We start from the raw sequence: 22,421 nt of genomic DNA on the forward strand, positions 1-22,421 counted from the left end.
CCTCTCGGAGGCAAGACACTTAAATAGTTGCTTAATGAATTTAAATTTTACTATGCTAAGAGAGGCAGTGGGTTACTAGCCTAGTTTGTCCTATGTTTTCCTTCCATGAACAAGACAGTCTACAAGTACACTGATATATACATAATCCACATATCTAAATTGCTGTTCTTCTCTACCCCTAGAATTTGGTGACCATAAGCACCAGTGGTACCCCACAGACTGCCCCAGGATGCCAAGAAAGACTTCATGGTTGCCTCTCTGACAAATGTGCCCAGACCATGAGTGAGCTTTCATGGTTGAGGTGTCTCTAGATATTAAATAAGAGTGAGCGGCTTATATCTGATTTCAGACATGTGTCTCGGGTTGTTAAAGAGCGAGACACTGCGGTCCATCGCTGTTAAGTTCTGAATGTCTGTATCATTTGTGCTTATCCAAACAAGGGATGTACACAATGAGAATTCTGTTGGTGAAATTTTGTGAGGTTCTACACTTGAGTACATTGTGATCCTGCCATGTTTGGGAACATGACACTTCTTCACCTGTGGACACAGTTTCTAGAAAAAAAAAGCGTTTTGAGATAGAATTTTCCATCTTGAAGTAGAATTTTGCAGCTCTTTTCTCCAAAAATCTAAATTTAGGAAGTTTTAGCTCCCACTTTTTTTCAAGGACACTTTATGGGGAGCGGAGTCTAGGTGGCATCTCTTTGCCACCAAGATGCGAGCTGCAGGTAACTTGTCCACACACGTTTACCAGTTGCATGCGTGACGAGGTAGTCCAGATCTGTTTCTTTCTTTGAAATCTGAGACTTTTCGTCCTGGTTTTTCACTGGTTTAAATAAGACTACAAGTCCCAGAATTCTAAGAAAAAGGCGGGACTGGCCTGCCTGGTCAAACATGGGCCTGGGAGACTTGGCCGCTGGGGGTAATGTTTGCTGTAATTCTATGGCATTATCTGTCATGCCATCATATTGTATGTCATCTACAGCCATGCTCTGTAATGTCTGTTGGGTTGTCGCACTACCCGTACTGTGAAATGAAGCACTTTGCAGGCTATCTCAGCGGACCACGAGCGCACCCGCAACGGGCCTTACCTTGTCGTCCTGAGGGATGAAGTCATCATTCAGCGTCACCAACCGGAAGTTCACTGCAGTTTGGAGAAATGAGGGTAGAGCAGAGTTAGATCTCGCTGCAGAGGCTATCATGTCCTTAATATGCTTGTATATTGGCGCACAGGTTATAGCGTTTCTAGGGAGAGCCAATTGTTCAGCCTGTGCATTATATGCATGGTCGGCTTAGTTTCTGTGCCAATGCTAGAATTGGAAAACATTTACATGCATGCCAATAGACCCGATTCGGGCAGGAGACTCCCGACTTTGATTGGTTCTCCTGATTTATTTTTTTAATCTTCCACTTTCCTCTTCTAAAATGTTGGCATGTATGCATTTACTCCAGGAACCCGTAAACTGGGGGTCGCGGTTTGGCAGAGGAAAGGGTGGGGCCACAAGGGGCGGAGCTTCAGAAGTAGAGTCTGATAGTCAACATATACATTTATTTTTATTTAAAAACTCTGCTGCAAGGAAATCAGCAACAAGGACACATGTGAGACTGTACCAGATCCGCATTGGCTGCAAGTAGAATCTTGAAATCTGATACCTCCACTTTGGTGGTAGTAGGTGTAGCCAAATTTATGAGCTGGGCATGGATACTCCGGATGCGTAAGATTAGCCCCTAATTTAGTGGTGGATATAACATATTTGATTGGCTTTGGTGTTGGAGGTAACCCCTGTGGGGCTTGGGTCTGATTGGAATATACCCTTTTTTAGTCTTTTTTTAAAATATTATTGTGATGTCTAAGTCTTTTGCCATTTTGCACATTTAATGCCTTTTTAATCCTGGTTTTGGCCCTCCTATCTATTTATATTTTTATTATACTGTGATACCAACTTTTTTACGTATGAATCGGATGTAATGTTGGATTTTGTATAGTATGTCTTTTATGATGAAAATTCGAAATAAAGACTTATTGAATTGAATTGAATTGAGAGGAAATCTGTTTAGTGAATTGGACACAAAGAGGGGGCTTTTAAAAATATTTTACAGGGTTAAGACACTTGCTGCAGAGTTTGTGTAGGCCCAGCAATGTTGAAGTGATTGTAGGTAAGAAGTCTAGTTAAGGCAACTCTGGGAGAGTTCTGTGTTTTGTCTGGTCAAAGTTGGGATTCATAAAGTAGCGTAGAAAGCTCATGTACACACTGTGTAACATGCAAATCAGAGATTTGAGTTGCATGTAGATAGGTGAGTGGGCCACTGCTTTTGGCACCTACATTTTGTTACTTCTAGTTCATAAGTTGCAATCCTTCTAATATAGCACAGTGATCTATTTACCGACTTCAAGGAGCTGCATGTAAACTGTAGGCTATGGGTTTAGATCCTTATTGTTTTTTTTTCCTAATCAGTTATTCTAAGATTGCAAAGAAGGGCCCCTCTGGGAAGTAAAAAGTCTTGTTGGTGTAGACCACCCAATCACTGCGTTAAGTTTTATATTGTGGCTTTTGTGTTTCTCCCGACCATTTACTCTCAACAAACGATATCTACAAGTATGGACAATATGTGTTTCCTTCACATTATAACCCTAATTGTTTTATGTATCATTTCCTGTACATTGATTTACACACTTGTAGATTTTATTGTGTCTTGGTGTAATGTAAAGCACTCTGACACCCTACACTGGGATGAGTAGGATAGAATCCCAGACCCTCCTCAGAAAAAGCTACTAGAATCGGATCCGGAGGGGGCCCACCTACTTTACAGCACTGGTCTGTTCCCATTCTGGCTTTGGCCTCTTCCAGAAGCATCACTTCAAAGAGTGGAGAAAGAGACGCAGCCATGTCTTTGGAGGGTTCTGCATTTACCTTTCATTTATTTATGTTTCTACCCTGCTGTATACCACAAAAGCATGTGTACTTATTTTGGTGGCTGACATATATACTGATATGGGCAGTAATTGATATAAGAACTACGACTGGGAAGCAGCAGCGTCTGTATCTCCGGCATACGTGACACGCGTCCTATTTCGAATGGAGACTCGATATTGAATCAAATATGGCTTTATTTTGCCTTTGTCCATCTTAGAACATCATCCATTTCAATGCAAATCAAAAAGTGTAATGGTCATGTCTCCACCTAATTAATGCGCCTGTTGGCTACACATTTCTGAGTAATTTATACTTTTGAGTAAGTTTACTACATTTTCTATTCACAAAATCTGGGTGCAAATTACACTTGTGCGTAATTTACACTTTTGAGTACGTTTACTACTTGTTGTCTTTTCACAAAATCCGATTGTAGATTTAGTTCAAAATTGTAAGTTATGCTTGAATCAGGCCCTATATCTTGTAATCCTGATGGTCCCAGTAACAGAAGGCATCTGCCCCTCTGGAATTACCCGGGGTTCTTTAGAAGGAGGGCCTTGGTGTCACAACTTCCAGCAAACTGGCTCGGACTGCTTGCGATTCCAGTGTTGCTTCCATATCAGTACTATAGTAATTATTAAATGACTTACTTGCAATGCTACTTCAACCTTCCAAAATTCTAACTTGAGACAACGAATGCAGAGCACAATTCCCTGCCCATTTGTTCATTGAAGTAGGAAAAGACAACTGGTTTCAGAAAGATGTGTATTGGAAAGACACAGGTCAGGCCTCCTGAGCAAGATCCCCTCTGATTAGGCAACTTTGAGCACAACCACCAGTGCTTAATTTGCAGAAATATACGTGTCAGAAGGCCACTTCACCTCGCACCACACTTTGCCCCTGCCAGCGACAGCAGTAATAGTAACAACACAAGTACCAACATTCACACGCCTACAAGTGTGACAGGCCCCGAAAGCTATAAGAATTGCTTGAGTGGCAGATAATATTCATTTTTAGTGTATATTGAGGTAATAATTACCTGTTGTTGTGGTCATCTCTAAATTAGCCAGACAGCGCCACCTTGTGGAAGACTGTCACAGGCCCTGGTGCTGACAATTAAGTGCCAGTGCCATGCACCAGAAACCACAGGCACAAATTAAGCACTGACAACCACGGGGGAAGGGGGAGAGATGTTGCAAGATGTCGCAGGGATGCACATTTAATCATTCAAACATTTATAAAACGTGGCAAATCACGTGTGAGGGTCCAGGGGCGCACGTGGAATGCGCTGGCCAGATTTCTCAAAATGGCTTGAGTTTGTGCTGGGCAGAATAGGGAACAGAGTTACCTTGGGGCTGTGTCTCTGTTTTCTCAAACGTATCCCCTGTCTCCCTGATTACTTTTCCTTTGTCTAAATTCCCTTCCGGTAGGAGGAGCAAACCAGAAATGTGGAGTATCCCCATTGAACTGGAAGATCTTGTGTACTGTGCATGGAAAGTAATGAAAAGGATACTTGGGCAGTGGCTACAGCTTCCCTAGCACTATGAGGACTTTCATTTATCCATAACATGTTGGCTCAAACTGCCCAAGTTCTCCAAACTTGAAGGAAAGAACCTGAGGAACGTGGCGTGCCCCATGCTTAATTTGTAAAACAATGAGTGCTGGTGCCATTGGAGTTCAATTATAAAGAATCTTTATTGCCTCTGTCGGGTGCACTCACCTGTCTGTCCAGCCTTGTAGACAGGTTTGTCAGTCTGCAAGAAAGTCCCTTTCTGCCTTCTCTGGATCAGAACATCTTTACTCTCCTCAAAGGGTGTGAGTCCATGGGCGATCTGAACCAGGACGGTGGCAACCTCTTCCGCACCCAGAGGTTCTGGTACCTGGTCGGGGGAAGAACGACAAGGGTGGCCTGAGGTTAGTGGGACACATGGGGGCAAAATACTGAAAGCCTCAATAGAGCTGTGGGCCGTTCACAGCATCTGCTCCAGAGGTGTGTGTGTGATCCATGAGTTACAGGTACTATTCCCCCGGGGGGCTCAGTGAGCATTCATCCTTCCACTGTCAACAATATGTACAAGTCATTGTAACATCCGGTCTTTTAAAATGTATAAACCTAACTCCTTCGCACATGGGGGTAAAATGAGACTTTGGAGCAACCCACAGGCTGCCCAGAAAGTATGCGCAGCAGCACTCTGACATCTAAAGCAACACGCTTTCAAAAACATATCTCTTCCCACAGTTTACATCCAGGGACGTAGCTGGTCCGTATGATTGAGGGGCGGGGTGTAAGCTTCAGATTTCCCAAAGATCGCGCTGGGACATCTTGTTAAAGTGCATTTTTTAGGGGGGCGTAACACCCCAAACACACCCCTGGAGTTCACCCCTGCTTGCATTATTACCCCCCCCCCCACACACACACACACTGCCACAGCAGACTCATGCTTTTCCACCACTGCCTTTGCCACGTCTTGCCCACAGTTTGCCCCACTCGCACCAGCCTCTCTGCTCCCTCTGCTCTCTTCCTCCATCCACCTTCCACTTGACCAGGTGGTTTCCTCAATCCTACTGCCCTCCCTGACCTCCTTCGCATACTCAAGACAGTAGGCTCCCTTGTGCACCACAGAGCCCTTCCAGCCCCCAACACTCCAAGCTCACTTTCTCTCCTGCTGGGCCTCACTAGTCAACCCCTCTCTTCTCGCCACCTCTTACCCCCAATGTTAAAAAACTGTGGCTGTGGAAGTTCGAAAAAAAAACACACAAGATGATGGACGGAATGTTGCACAATGGCCAAACATTCACCCCCAGTCGCAGATCTGGGTTTAATCCATCGTAATTTTGCTCACCAAGCCACCTCAGTTCAGACATGGCCATATGCAGATCAGTCTTGACCCTGTGCCTCATGGAAACAGCCCAGCCCGAACTGTCAAGCCATGCCTTCCCTGGACCGGAATCAAGCATCCTAGGACCGGTTTCTGGCTATCAGCCGTCTTCAGCCAGGATAGCTTGACTCCAGTGGCGTGGTGAGCAAGGGACCCACGTCTGGGCATACCCATCCACATAGGGTGAACAGCAAAACACAAAAAAAACAATTGCAGGCCATCTTCTCTCCCTCTAGCTACATCCCTATCTATTGTTCTTTACAAAAACCCTGCAGCATCTTAAGTTCAACTGAGGCATACAGCACCCAAACACACCCTGCTGTTTGCACTGCAGCCCAGCCCATGAGGCACTCTTTCCCTGGGTCCTTAAGTTCATGACACTGCCCTTGTGTAGAGGTTCATCACATCTGCAGAGCATAACCCGGATCCACTAATAATGGACAGGGGTCGCAGATGAGACCCATGGTCTCATAGGTGGCAAAATCAGTGCCTGGAACACAGAGGCAGCTCTTCCTAATGGACACTGGTTGGAGCTCCACTTGCCTGGTTTCTGTCAATTTCTTTTTACTATACAAATACTGAACAATATTCACTATTAGTGTAATAAAAAATGGATGACATTCGCCGGAATATGACCCAATCAAGGAGATATGTAAAAATATGCTGTTACATGTATGTTGTATACATGCGTGCGGGTGAGAGTGTGTTTAAGTGTGCGAGTGTGTGAATGCGTTAGTATGTGTAAGCATGTGTGTGTGAGTCAAAGTAAAGGCGAAATGCCATGCTACGTCACTTCTGCTACCCCTGGCACTTTCGTGAATTGATGTCCATGCCATTAAGCCTATTGCATTAGACCCTTGACAGTATTCAACAGCCCCACCATCCTTTTATTACTTCACATCCGGGGTGCCACAGGGGGTGCACCGCACTAGTTCTCTTCCTACTTCGTCAACTAAGCTTTCTCAGCCTCCCGGTGTTGTTCACCTTCACCACACCTTCGACTGCTGGCGTCCTCGTGGGGCTCACTTCGGGGCCCACATTTCTGATTCCTGCACTTTAACTATTCAGGTAGCACAATATGTTTATTTGACTTTTCCTGTCACCTTTTTCTGAACGATACTCGAATATCTTTTTATATTCCACCTTTCTTCCCTTAACTCCAGTCGTGCATCTTGCTTTGTCTAACTGCCAGCAGCGGCTTCTCCCCTAGGGTGGAGGAGCATCGCCCCACTGAGTTTGAAAGGAAGAAAAATTGATAATAAAACAACGTTAATAGCGTAACATTCATATCATTTTATTGTTCTCTATGGAGACCGAGCCAGGTTAGGTTCGGGGTGTCTGGGCTGTGCGACAGGGAGAGGAGTGGTAAAATGGATACTTAAGTGCGCATGACGGTTTGGCCGGCTGTCTTTAGCTGGCCAGTCATTCGAATTTAGCATGTTCTCTCCCGGGCTGTATTGCACAGCTGGGTGAAGAACATGAACAGAACCCTACCCCCTACCTGAGCCCCAAACCAGGATGCTCAGATCAATCACAACACTGCTGTCATGCTGGTGACAGCAGAGTCATGATTGGCTAGGGGAGTCTGGGATCTTGTATGCTTCCTGTTTCCTGCATCAGAGAGAGGTAGAAACCTTTCAGGTAAGTGAACTTTTTTTTAAAACCAAGCCCCCTTCCCCGGCCTACCACTACTTTTCAAAAGTGGTCACCACTGCTACCTGCTAGGCATGACTGGGTGGCTTGATTACACTAGATTGCTCCAAAATTGATCTCCTACTTTACACTGCCTGCACTACAACATTCCCGTCTCTGACCTTATTATCTTCCAGTTGTGCACCCTTATACATTCTACTCTTCTGGAAAAAATAAGATATTTTGCTTGACCTTTATACGAATCTATAAACCTTTTTATGTACTACATCCAAAGCTGCCAGATAACAAGCAATTCATATATCCAAGATCTGCCCTCACCTCCCATTCCATAGCCCTAAGCAACACATAGGTTATGAGAAATGGCAGCTTTTGCATCAGCCTCATAGCCGGCTCACAAGAGAACATACTCTCTCCCATTTACAAGGTAATCCATTTTGCTATATTTCCTCTCTTTAACCTCCCTACATGGACGCCCATATTCCCTCACCAACACCAGGCTGGCTGGCAGTCTATTAGAAACTGAGTCCTTCACAAAATCCTCTCTTACGTACCTGAAAACAATTTATCGCTAAACCCCAAGACAAACTCACCATCTGCCAAACGCAGCCCACTCATCACCCCAAAACCCCCTGGTCATATCAAGATTCTGGTCCTTCAGTCTTCTGGAACTCCTTCCACGCGCAGTCACCCAAAATGGCCCGCAGGCATTTAAACCCCCTTGAGTCCTAAAACCTTGAGACTCCTCAATAGAGGAAACATAATGAGACTGAGAAGGAAATCCCTACATTGAAACGCCTCACTTCTTAAGACTTGTTATCAATCAAATGTATTCCTCATGAGGACAAGAAGCAAATGGAACAAACACTCTGTATTGCTACAATCATCTCAAAGACCTTTCTTCTGGGCCCTTCGCTCTCCGCCACTCACCGTGAATCGGTTGCAGTCTTGCGGCTTGCCTGGATTGAGCTCAGTCTTGAGTAGCCTGTAGTTGCCACGTTGTGTGCTCAGTTGGACGGTCAGATCCATGGGCTGGTGGACATCTCTGGCCTGCACACACACTGCCTGTGAGGAAGGGTAGTCCAGGGCTGCAGGGATGACCAGTACATAGGTCCTGTGAAGGGAGAGAGAGAGGCAAGCAGACTTTATGGCATTTTACTACAGGATCAGGGGTGACCTCCATGGTTTGGAACAGATGAACCAGGGACCATGAGAGCCAACATAAGGGGACTCATGGGGGTTTACAGGGAATTTGGAAGGGAGCCAGGCTGTTTATAGAGACTGGAATGAGAGAAGTTATTAGGGATGAACAGGGAGCTTAATGGAAGAAGAAAATAAAGATAGATGGATGTAGTAAAGAAAACAAAGGTTGTATTTTAAGATGAGCTTCATTCAGCCTGCATCGGCGTGACCATCCAATGCCAGCCACAACTCTCAACTGACAAAGCGCATAGAAACCCCACAACCCAAGCATTCCTAATGGAGCCTACAACATTCTAACCCAAGTCGTGAATACAACAATGGACAGAGACCCGGAGAAATAGAGGGAATATAAAATAAGAGAGAAAGAATTTTGAAGGGAAAGTGTGAGTGTTAAGTATTATAGAATGACAGATGAAGCAGGAGAGAGGAACAGCAAGTGCAGAAGGCGTCGGGAGCGAATGATAGAGGGAGAAATGAGAGTACGGAGCAGTAGTACAACCAGAGTGTTTATGTGGCCCAATTATTGACACATTTAGTACAGAACCAGTCATTTAAATGAGATTCCTGAAAGAAAGCAAAAGTCAAAATCCAATTATCACGCCTATTGGACTTGCCACTGAACAGAGTGCTAACCAAAATAGGTTGACTGCTGTTGCAAATGTTGGCGATAAACAAATCAACCAGCCACCTAGGAGGCATTTCCATTACTACTGAACAAATGCTGCAGCCCATTAATCAACCTAACAAAAAAAGACAAGCTTATGATTCCTGTCCACACCAAGAGGCAGACCAAACGTGCCAGAAAAGCTAAAAAAAACTCTCCAGTGCATAGGGAAGGATTCAAACTTGGTAATAGATTCAGTGGCGTAGCACGGCAAGGGGGGGGGCAGGATTTTTGGGGGCGGCGGCCACTACCCCCCCGCCCTTAAATGCGGCTGTGTGGGCGGCACAGTCATGGACCGCCACACGCGTCACAACAGCTAGTAACACAACTGAGTAGATTGCATCCAATTTTTTTATCAAAAATTGAGAAACAAGATCCAGTAAATGTATTTTAATAAATCAAGTATAGAACAAAGATAATACGCAGGGTTGGATTTGAATTAAACATCAGCCAGGGCACCTAAAAATAACACATTTGCATGTTGCCTTTCCACAAAACACTGCTTTGGCGGAATGTTATTAAAAAAAGGGTGGGGGGGGTTTAAAAAAAATGCACAGATTAGTTTACACTCGTGAAACCCACCTGAAAACAAGTGAGGACACTTTTCCTCAGGCCCACTGCCCCTGCTCAATATGCATACATTCATGGGCAGGCCCAGCGAGAGAACCTCTGCCGTTGATAAAAGGGAGGTAATGGACGCCCATCTACCTCCAGAAAGGCCACTCAGGAACCAACTGGGCTGCTGGTGGCATCGAACAACACAAAAAAAAAAAAAACTGGCCCCAAGGCTGCACAAAAAAGCAGCCCACAGCGATACCGGCCCCTAGGGCATTGCCCTAGTGCCAATGTTACTAATCCAACGCAGATAATAAGGAAATTCAGGAAAAAGTCCATGCTGCTGGACTCACTAGATATTGCACCACCAATTAATGAAGCGATAACCATCCCGCAGAAGGTACGGGGTAATGTACAGACACAAACTAGTTCTACCCAGATTCCACGAATGAGAAAAAAGAAACTTTGAGGCCCATTACGATGTCAGGCGGATCGCCACCGCCATGGTGGCGGTGGCGATCCGCCCGACATAAATGCCCACCCGCCACCCTTTTCCCCCCTGTCACATTACAACGGCGGGGGGACCGCAGAGTAGGCAAACACTGCCCGCCACTTTTCCGCCCCGGTCGCCTTGCGGCCGGGGCAGAAAAGGGTTCATATGGTGGCAGTGTCTATCAGACACCGTCAGCCATATTTGGATGGGCGTCTGCAGTTGCTTTTCCGTGGCGGCAATGCCGCGACGGAAAGGCAGGCAGACTTCACTCTGGGGGGCACCGGGCGGGCCCCCAGAGTGAAGGAGAGTAGGGGGGTGAACACGGGGGGGTACCTATGGTACCCCCCTTCATTTGCATTTAAAAAGCGTCAGGCAACGCGCGGTGCCTGTTGCTTTGTAAATGCAAATGCTGAAATGCATTTTTAGCATTGTGGCGGGCGATGCAGAGAGCACCGCCTGCCACAATGCTAAAAATACAGGATGTGCCCGCCACTCTGGCGGGCACATCCTAATACCTCCCACGGGACCCCCGCCCTTATGGCGGGCGGACCCTTTTACCACGAGGCTGGCGGGCGGGCAAAGTCCGCCCGCCATCCTAATGACCCTCTTAGTCTCTTAATATGACCCATCTCTTCTCTACTTTATCTACCTCTACTTCCAAATGGCACCCTTTATACTTATCCTGGTGGGGTAGACTTGACACCATTAAAATGATGCTTCCTCCCATTATTTTTTATATGATTTCGGCTATCCCTCTTCTCCTTCCTGCTTACTTTTTCAAAAAAAATATTTCTATCCTTTTACTATTTTTATGGAATAAAAAAAAACATTTATGTCCTTAATTAATTTAAAACATCTCAAATCACAAGGTAGAGTTAATTTTCCAGATTTTCAATGATACCATAAAGCTTTCCTTCTTAAGCAACTTTCTAAATCCTTAAACAACTCTGCTTCTAATCCGCCCCCATTATGGAAAGACCTAGAAGATTCTTTTTGAATCGGTCACTTTTACTCACAATCAAAGTTCTCTATCTTCACTCATATATAATACTGCTCACAACCTATTTTATTCCTTTATGTTATCGCCCCTCTCAGATAAAGACAGTTTTCTTAACTCATCTATTTGGCATAACAACCTTCTCAAAATTAAAAGTAAACCTATTTTTTGGAAAACTTGTAGGGACAGCGGTGTACTATGGATCCATCAGTTATACTCAAACAACTCTTTTCTTACTTTTTCTGATGTACAATTACTATATAAACAACCTAAAGCCTTTTCTATCAAATTTAAATTATTGACTCAACATATAGTCAATTCTCTCCTCCTAATATCCTTTCCATCACCCACACTCCCTCCTCAACACAACATTCTCTCCATTTTAAGTGGTTACCCTAATGCCTCATCTGTTTACGAATTTCTCACTACACCCAATGAACATAGACCTAAAACTCGTACTGAACTCCAATGGGAATCTGATTTCCACTCTTCATGGCCTATTACACTTTGGGATAAACTATGGTTCGAACTCCGGAAAATCTCAAGATCAGCCAGCACGACACAAACACTTTTCTTACTATACAATTGCATTATGTTCACACCAATGTCCTTATCTAAATTCCAACCCTCACTTTCTTCAGTTTGCTGGCCTTGTAATGCTCCCCATGCAGATTTATTCCATATTCTCTTTTCCTGCCCCTTTACACATCAATTCTGGCTGAAAGCATGGTCTCAAATTAATACCATTTGTCATACTCACTTCCCCTTTTCCCCTGAGGCTATATGCTTGGGTACATTATCTGCCCACTAAATTTATAATCGAGCTGGCCAGCTTTGCATTAAAACTGAACTTTTTTCGATTCATGGACACTTTCTACATGCAGGTGAAGGGGACCACCATGGGGTGTCCTTATGCTCCAGAGATGGCGGTCCTCTTCATGGCCCTGTATGAGGAAAGGTTTGTCTATCAAAACAATCCGTATGGTGAATATATCTTAAAATGGTATCGCTACATTGATGATGTCTGGTGCCAGTGGAATGGTACCGAAGAACATCTGGCCCATTTCCACGAATGGCTTAACAACAGGCACCCAGACATCAAATTTAGTATGACATACAGTAAGACACGCCTAACATTCCTTGATGTTGAGGTCTTTCCCCAAAATAATGAATTGGTCACCACATTACACCGCAAACAGACTGACAAAAACACCATCCTCCACTATCGGAGCTTCCACCCACAGAGTTTAAAAGAAAACTTGCCGTACAGTCAATTGTTGAGAATCAGACGAAATTGCTCTAGAAAGGAAGACTATTTTACACATGCAGAAATTTTCTGTGAGCAGTTAAGAGCAAGAGGCTATTGAAAGAAAATGTTAAAACATGCAACCAAACGTGCATGGTTTACCCCTAGAGAAGTATTACTAACCAAAAGAGACAAAAAACACTTGAACAACTTGTCTGTGTTTCAACTTATGGTCCACACACATGCAGATTCAAATCAATTGTCTTGAAAAATTGGCATCTATTGTCAAATCTTGAAATTCCTCTTGCAAAACCCATGTTCGCACTGAAGAAAAACAAAAACATTGGACAACAAATAATCAGGGCAGATTTAGGTACCTCTAAAGTCAAAAGTGACCTACGCACTATATGGAACCTGAACCCAGTGCAAGGCCATCTCAAATGCGGCACCTGTGTATCATGTGCAAGTACCATTGAGGGTACAATGTTTGAATATAATACCATCAAATGGACCCACAATGAATTTACTAATAGCAAAAGTAAAAATATCGTCTATGTAATAATTTGTCCGTGTGACAAACTTTACATTGGGAAAACCAACCAACAGATTACACAGAGACTGGCACAACATTGCTCCAGGATAAAACAGAAAGTGTTGACTGCACCTATGGTCCAACATTTCATAGACCATAATCACACAGAAAAAGATTTAAGATGGTCGGTTCTCTCAGGAATAAAAACTCCTCCACGTGGAGGGAATGTGGAAACTCTCTTACTCAGGAGAGAAGCATATTTAATCATGAAATATAACTGCGTGAGTGCAGGGTTAAATGAACAATCTGAAATTTTAATCCATGACTGTATCCTCTGTAAATGACCGTATAAGAAATGAGCATCAGGACTACATCTCCCACAATCACCGACTCACATGAAACGAGCAGATTTGAAATGATCATGTGACCGGAACACTCATTCAACACGGGAGCAGGCAGGAACAACTTGAGCTACAAGGAATTCAAAGGTAATGATTTGTACGAGGGGGAGAATGAACCCAATATTTAGAGAATGAGTCTTAAATTCCATCACTTTCAACCTTTCAGCGAATGCGGTTAAATTAAAGGCTTGGAAAAAAGGCGACGCCCTCAAAACGAAAGTTCGGCGGTCAGCCTCCGTGCTGAAACCCCAAGTAAGTAACTATTGGTAATGGAGAAACTCCCCACAGAGTTCTGTAAATGATCATGTATATCCATTGAAAACCTCCCTTTTTTAACATTTCACAGCTCCCGCCGCCGCTCCCCCTAAAAACTGTGCAACAAAGGATAAAAGGCAACTAGCTGCAGTATCCCTGATTAATGAAAACCAATAAACGTAAGTCCTGATGCTGCAATAGTAATAGGAACCCAGTGACATAATGCCCCTCATAAAAAGTAGACACACTATGGGGCCGATTCACAGAACTAACTTAAGACAAAATCCTAAACTTACTACTTTTGGTATTCACAGAAGTTAGGATTTTGTCTTAAGACAGACTTAAGACAGACTTATGACAAAATCCTAACTTAAGTCTGTCTTAAGTCTGTCTTAAGACAAACTTAAGACAAAATCCTAACTTCTGTGAATACCAAAAGTAGTAAGTTTAGCATTTTGTCTAAGTTAGTTCTGTGAATCGGGCCCAATGTGCTCTTTACCTCTGCAGAACAACCCAACCGCCAATCAAGGGTCCTTACCAGAACAGACCTGTACACAAATCCTGAAAAGGTAATAATGAGTATTAACGACTCATATTACTTATATGACATAAGTGAAGGACCCACACTGAACTGTGTTCCTCATTGTTTTTTTATAGGTACCCAACTAATAGCCCTGAAGAAAAGCCCGACGAATAAGAAACGGGCTTGGAAACGCGTCGGCTCAGTTTTGTTCGTCTTATTTACGAACACTCATCCCGCAGAGGGCCATAACTAGAACGTTGTATACTCAGTCAACGAAACAACGTTTACCAAATCCCATGCCCTTGCGTGACCAGTCCTCGATTAGATCTAAATCCCATAGCGTAGGTCTGGTGTTCAAATTAGTTAGTAGGGTACAACCCAGAATAGGTTTGTAAAAAGTGTTTTGGAGAAATCGTAATGTGAAATGTCAATGTATATTTGTATTCCAATTGTCTTTTTGGTGTGAAAAGTGTATATATAATTTGTATTTAGTGAACTTGTGTTTCTGAACGGCAACAAGCAAAACCTCAGACTACTTGAAAAGTTTACAAAGTGATGTAACTTGTACTTGATAAAAATATTTACAACACCCAAGGATTAAAACTGTAGGGTGTAGAAATCTGCTCAAAATAAAAAAGTGGCAGAGTTGAAAAGTGACCGGGTTCCTTTATTTGTCAAATATTGTCACGTTGTCCTACCCGGCCCTAGAAAGGACACAACCCCACTCTTCCTATAATGGGTACATTATCTGATCATTGGCAAACCCTCTCTCATAACATGGATATTGTGGATTTGTTACTTACAATTGCCCTTCAACAAATAACTAAGAATTGGAAAAATTCCACTCAACTTTCTTTTCAATCTTCGTGGTATAGTGAATGCTTTAATCATCGATTAGATCGTGCCTATGTCTCTACTACGTCTTTACTTTTGAAGAGAGAACGCATATGGTCTCCTATGACTATTTTCTTAGATACTTCTGCACAAACATCTACCCAACATCATTCTTCATTGGAAGAGGTTCCCAAACCACCTTGATATGTTTATAATGATATCTTGTTTTGCTATATTTACTATCATATAATTTTTCTTATATTGTTTAATTTTCTTTCTTATAGAGTATTTAAGCGTTTACCTTTACATGTATATATGCAACAACGTTACTTAATATTTTCCCTTGTTTTCCACCCTTTCCCTCCCATTTTTTTCCTCCTTCATATGTCATTACAACAAAGTTTATATATGCAACTATTTTTCATTTATTGTTTCTTGTTTCTATTTTTATATATGTACTTGTTTACTTAATATCTTTAATGGTTTTCTGATACTTATTTTGCTGCCTGTACTTGGTTGCATTTTTTCAACAATAAAGTTTATGTTTTCAAACTAAAAAAAAGAAACTTTCCGGGCATCAGGCACAGGCCCTAGGGATTGACTTGAGCATCACCTTGGCAAAAGAGGAAAAACTATACGTCGAGTCAGCCTCAAATAAAATCAAAGCTGACCAGAAGATAAACAATGAGAGTGATAATCATAGAAAACAAGGCCACCAAAATGGAGGACCAAGTATTGCCCCAAAAGGTAATAATCCGAATAAGAATTCACAAGAAGTGGCCTGGCCGAGGCGCCCTCAAACAAATCATGTGCAAAATGGAAAGGTAGTTATAAGGGCCAACTTGCAAATGGATAAGGCGGCAGCCCACAGAACTAGTCTTATACTAAGAGATGCGGAGAAGCCGAATAAGCAGATTATTAACACCTCAGGAAACATAATGAGACTGATTATGGAAACACCTCACTTCTTCAGCCTTGTTATCAATGAAATGTATTCCTCATGAGGACAAGAAGCAAATAGAACAAACACTCTCCACGTGGAGATCAGAGTAGATGGCATTATCAATCATGATTGCAAGCCAGCAGTTTGCAGTTCTGGGTATAACACTCTCAAAGCCCCCAAGGAGACCTTACCGTCTACCTTTGCCAATGCCACCCAGGAGGCTTGGCTCTGGGTCAAGATTTAACCCTGAGTGGAGTCAGGCCACATAGCATGGCTATTTGTAAAGTACCCATTCCCATGGGTCGCTCCGGTGCCAGTCCTCGGTACGCATCTTTGACAGCATACTATGTCTGATCCCATATTGTCTGTTCTTTTGCCTCTGTGGACTTGTGAAGCATGTCTTATGGCTGGTTGTGTAAAGTCGGTTCATATAGATTGCTCCTGGACAGTCCTGGGTAGACTTCAGGGCATAGTCTATAGCTGACCAGTGCAATTTAAACTGGCAGGTATCTGAATACATGCACATTTACATCTTTTTAATGCTTTTCTCCCACACCCAGGCGTAGGAGCAGTTCCACCCTACTGAGACATGGTTTAAGCAGCCTCTGCCATAGAAGCATGAAGCAAGACAACAAAGCACTTCCCACCTAGGCCCCATGGCCTTTACAAACCTTTGGTTCATCTACACACCACCATCTACTGCGTAACCGTCCAGGTTCACGCTGTCCTTTTGTCTTCCATTGCAAGCAGAGGGACAGGGACAAAACATGAAATGAACACAACTCTGTCATCACACAGAACATCAAAACACTACCACATAGGCCCTGGGGAGATCTTTATGGACTGTGGTGCTCACAGTTAGTAGCATGCTACCAGCCTCTCCTGCATCTCATCAGGGGCTTACAGCATTATGTAAATGGGACCACAATGTAATACAATACATGGCCCTGGGGGACGGGGGGGGGGGGGTCTGTAGGTACTAGATCCCAAAGGTAGTAGCATGCTACCAGCCTCTCCTGCATCTCATCAGGGGCTTACAGCATTATGTAAATGGGACCACAATGAAATATAATACATGGCCCTGGGGGGAGATCTTTAAGGACTGGAGTACTCACAGTTAGCAGCATGCTACCAGCCTCTCCTGCATCTCATCAGGGGCTTACAGCATTATGTAAATGGGACCACAATGTAATACAATACATGGCCCTGGGGGACGGGGGGGGGGGGGGTCTGTAGGTACTAGATCCCAAAGGTAGTAGCATGCTACCAGCCTCTCCTGCATCTCATCAGGGGCTTACAGCATTATGTAAATGGGACCACAATGAAATATAATACATGGCCCTGGGGGGAGATCTTTAAGGACTGGAGTACTCACAGTTAGCAGCATGCTACCAGCCTCTCCTGCATCTCATCAGGGGCTTACAGCATTATGTAAATGGGACCACAATGTAATACAATACATGGCCCTGGGGGTCTGGGGGGTCTTTAGGGACTAGTTCTCACAGGTAGTAGCAGGCTACCAGCCTATTCTGCATCGTATCAGAGGCTTACAGCGATATGTCAATTCGATTACAATGTAATACAGTACATGGCCCCGCCCAGAGGAGAGGTTGTAAGAGGGAAACACAGTTACCTTCATGGTAATGCTTGTCTCAATCCATAGGCGCGTTCCACCATCAGAAACCTCCCAGATCCCCTTAGCAATAGGTCATAAAACACACAGAGTTCGCTCTGTTTTAAGTCTGGCTTGACAACGCAACACCCTGTGACCTATTGTTTCCAATTCTTTAAAATCTAAATATATAGTGCTTTAGCTCCGCCCAGAAGAGGCATATTCTCCCATTTCATGCGTTTTGCTGTATCGTTCTGACTTCCAGAAAGTGCTCCTCTTGGAAGGCATGAGAGACTGTTTTATATCTGAAAAGTGCATTCCGTCATCACGCTGTTTATCACCTTCAGTTCTTCATCTCCTCCACAGAAAGCAATGCTTTTTGCCATTTTTACCTGCTTTGACGGTCAGTACTCCTCTTTTGAACAACAAGGGTGGCCCAATTAAAGTCAGTTAGGGACCTTGGGAATCAATTATTTAACACAACAGTGGTCCCTAAAAGAGAATGAGTTGAGCGCAATGAATACCGACCCGATCAGTACTGTATTTAGAAGAACTTGTCCAGCCGGACAAAGGTTCAATGTTTAGTAAATCAATAGTTCTTTTGGCAATAAACGGACAAAAATACTGAAAGTGGGACACAAGCCTGCATCCTACTACAGAAACATAGAGACATACAGTTGGGGAAACATTCAAGGGGGTTGGGCTCAGGCAATGCTCACGGTTTATTTCCAAGATAAATCAACAACAGACAAAACAAATCGCAAGGGACATCTCTACATAGGAAATAATAACCACATATTAACAGGCATGCTTATTTTATGGTAGAAAAACACGGGAGGTGCCAGAAGTCTGAGTTTGTTGGGACCTATATAGTATCCCTTCTGTAAGACAAAACCAATGGGTTAATGTATCAGAAAAAACATTCAAATAGTGTGAATGGAGAACCACAAAGGAGAGGAAGCTCAGAAAGAAAGACTAAAGAATGCTTGAAAAAGTACCCATCGGCCCACTCAATAGCGGAACTTCGTCATCTGGGTTTTTTTGGTTGGAATAATGGTGTCCAGTGTGCCCTTCCTCAGGGAAAACCCGGGGCTAGCAAACCTGGAACCACATGATTGACCCCCAACCATAAAGGATGAGCGAGTATAGGCTGTAGGGGCAAAGTTGCAGTGCTCAAAAGAAAAGGAAAGAAAAGGAAAAATCGTGATCCAAGTGTGATAAAAATACCTATCTTGATGTCATAAGTTTAACTTTATTGGGTCTGTCCATCAAGATGGTATGGTTAAAAACAGAGTGATAATAGCATGCAAGGAATTGCTATTTACCAAGAATATAAGCTGGTCGACATGTTTCAGCCCGGATGGGCTTTCTTCAGGACCTATGGTTTACTACTGCAACAATTATTTTCTATATTGTGAGAAAAAAACCAATCCAATCTTTTAAATAAGAGAAATGGTATATCCTCTCCTGTGTGGAAAAACAAATAGACATAAGCTCCAGTTAGAGTTCATGCTCTCAGGACTACCTATTGTCCTAATCAACATTCTTGTGACATTATGTTCCACTCACCCAAGTTTTAGGGAGGAACTACCTCACCTCACCTGGCGCCCGCTCAGGAAAAGGGAGGCCACGCGCTGGAAAAATAATAAAGATTCTTCAATTCATTTTAAAAATGAGGATATTTTTTAAATTCAAAAACCTCACATAGTTTCCTTCAACAGTGACAATGAACAGCAGGTCAGGAGACCATAGGCAAGATGATATTTTTCTTATCTAGGTGAGTCACAACATACTTAAGGCAGTCAGAAACCTGCCTCAGATCATAGACAGAGTTGTTATCTGACCTAGAAGCCTTAAGAATGTCCATGTGGACATTCTTAAGGCTTCTAGGTCAGGACAATAGGTAGTCCTGAGAGCATGAACTCTAACTGGAGCTTATGTCTATTTGTTTTTCCACACAGGAGAGGATATACCATTTCTCTTATTTAAAAGATTGGATTGGTTTTTTTCTCACAATATAGAAAATAATTGTTGCAGTAGTGAACCATAGGTCCTGAAGAAAGCCCATCCGGGCTGAAACATGTCGACCAGCTTATATTCTTGGTAAATAGCAATTCCTTGCATGCTATTATCACTCTGTTTTTAACCATACCATCTTGATGGACAGACCCAATAAAGTTAAACTTATGACATCAAGATAGGTATTTTTATCAGACTTGGATCACGATTTTTCCTTTTCTTTACTTTTCTTTTGAGCACTGCAACTTTGCCCCTACAGCCTATACTCGCTCATCCTTTATGGTTGGGGGTCAATCATGTGGTTCCAGGTTTGCTAGCCCCGGGTTTTCCCTGAGGAAGGGCACACTGGACACCATTATTCCAACCAAAAAAACCCAGATGACGAAGTTCCGCTATTGAGTGGGCTGATGGGTACTTTTTCAAGCATTCTTTAGTCTTTCTTTCTGAGCTTCCTCTCCTTTGTGGTTCTCCATTCACACTATTTGAATGTTTTTTCTGATACATTAACCCATTGGTTTTGTCTTACAGAAGGGATACTATATAGGTCCCAACAAACTCAGACTTCTGGCACCTCCCGTGTTTTTCTACTGTCAAGTTGGGGGACAAGGTACCTAGAGGTCTATAAATACGGTTCCCCTCAGGCCCTCCATTACTCTTAGTTGTTTGTGATGCTTATTTTATGTCCTGAAGATGATCCTTGCAATTCTTTTTAGGATCGAAACGCTGTTGACACCTTAAACATCTCATACATACACTGTGATGCTATTATTTCCTATGTAGAGATGTCCCTTGCGATTTGTTTTGTCTGTTGTTGATTTGTCTTGGAAACAAACCGTGAGCATTGCCTGAGACCCCCCCCTTGAATGTTTCCCCAACTGTATGTCTCTGTGTTTCTGTAGTAGGACGCCGCTTGTGTCCTACTTTCAGTACTTTTGTTCGTTTGTTGCCTAAATAACTATTGATTTATTAAACATTGAACCTTTTTCCGGCTGGACAAGTTCTTCTAAATACAGTACTGATCGGGTCTGTATTCATTGCGCTCTACTCATTCTCTTTTAGGGACCACTGTTGACCGTCAGTGCGGCAGACTTTACTGTGATAAAGTGCATTTGTGCATGTCACACGTGTGAACAGCAATCGTGAATGTGTTTATATGCCGCCACATTAAAGCCACACCTATTGACTTTGCCAATGGTTGTTTAATTAAAATGACTGGCAAGAGCGCTCAGGCGCAGGGTTGGTGCGTTCCACCTATGAGGCACGTTTGTGTGCGTACTATCTGCCAGCAAAGCCGGACGTTTCCGGTTTTGGGAGCACTTTCCAGTCGTGCCACTAGGTGGCAGGAAACCCCCTAAACTGAATAAGATTAACAGAGTCGCCATAGAAGTGGCTTTAGCCTATTCAGAGTGCTGCGCCCCTTCACTATGCAGCTGAGTATAACATAACAACATTGAAGAACATGGCATCGCCACGTGCAGTGGGACTACTATAGAATATAGTATGGACAGCTTTTCTTAATATGCGTACATAATAGCTTCGCAAAGCGTAAGGCACCTCAGTTCTGGGTTGCATACATGGCAAAGGCAGCATAAAATGACGTTGCATGACATACAACATCAAGGCATGTGAGTGAACAACACTTACCAACCGTATAGGGCACGGCTGTCAGCCGTGGGAAGTAATTAGGGGCTAGAGCATAGCGTCAGGTAACATAACAGAAGAACTTGAAATATCACGCACAGCGCACGGTACGTACCGCAATACGAGGTGCAATATTATATTATAGCACGCCATTCAGTTACTATATCATTCCCACTGGACTTATGTTGCCAACCCATAGCTCAAATCAGCATAGTATAGCATGGCATGACGTGAGCGAATGTGTGAACCCCTAGGCGCTCTCCACTTCTAGGCACCTTTGAGGTTTTGAGCGAGGTGCAGTGGTGATGACAAGTCCTCCTCCGTGGCCACGCGGCACAGGCGCACGGCCCGCAGCTCGGCCCAGCCCCACAGATAGGATGGTCGGTTTGCTCCAATGTGGGGGTGCTCGGGAGGCGGCGCGAGAAGCGGGGTGCAATAACATTTAGGGTTCACTTACGGGATGTCTGGTTGTGAATGCGCCAGGACCAACGTCAAGCAGAGGAGGAGGAGGAGGCCTCTCAGGGGCACCTGCCCCCACATGTCGGTAAATTTGCCAGAGGGCCCCCCTCTTCAACGCGCCGAAAGGCAGGTGTGCGGGCTCGGACTCCACAACAGGCTCGTTGGTTCGTTTTCTTTCTTTCTTTCTTTCTTTCTTTCTTTCTTTCTTTCTGTCTTTCTGTCTTTCTGTCTTTCTTTGTTTCTTTCTTTCTTTCTTTCTTTCTTTCTCTTTCTTTCTTTCTTTCTTTCTTTCTTTCTTTCTTTCTCTTTCTTTCTTTCTTTCTTTCTTTCTTTCTTTCTTTCTTTCTCTTTCTTTCTTTCTTTCTTTCTTTCTTTCTTTCTTTCTTTCTTTCTTCTCCCTCTCTCTCCTTCCCCTCTTTCACAGCCTTCCCCTTTGCACAACTCCAAACCACTCACTAGTTTCTGTGAGTGCTGTCCCAAACCACCCTTATATGACGCTCGACCAGCATTCCTCCATCCACCCCTGACGCCTCACCCCATCCCCTGCCCCGGCATCCTTTACAAAGTTTACCGTGATTGACAACCCGGGCCTTGACTTCTATAA

The 22,421-nt window shown here is 43.6% G+C and overlaps 1 protein-coding gene across 1 annotated transcript in view; it reads right to left on the reverse strand.

Moving 5' to 3' along the window:
* The window catches only part of LOC147706478 (alpha-2-macroglobulin-like protein 1), a 384,979-nt gene extending 362,997 nt beyond the window's left edge, over positions 1-21,982 (reverse strand). The window contains exons 1-4 of the mRNA XM_086929616.1: positions 21,816-21,982; positions 8,371-8,554; positions 4,632-4,791; positions 1,091-1,143 (exon numbers count right to left, since the gene is read on the reverse strand). Of these exons, the coding sequence (XP_086785742.1) occupies positions 1,091-1,143; positions 4,632-4,791; positions 8,371-8,554; positions 21,816-21,898 (480 nt within the window). The 5' untranslated portion in view covers positions 21,899-21,982. The remainder of the gene's footprint in view (positions 1-1,090; positions 1,144-4,631; positions 4,792-8,370; positions 8,555-21,815) is intronic.
* Positions 21,983-22,421: the final 439 nt, after the last annotated feature.

This window comes from Lissotriton vulgaris, chromosome 7 (genome assembly GCF_964263255.1).
Source record: "Lissotriton vulgaris chromosome 7, aLisVul1.2, whole genome shotgun sequence".
Classification (NCBI taxonomy): domain Eukaryota; kingdom Metazoa; phylum Chordata; class Amphibia; order Caudata; family Salamandridae; genus Lissotriton; species Lissotriton vulgaris.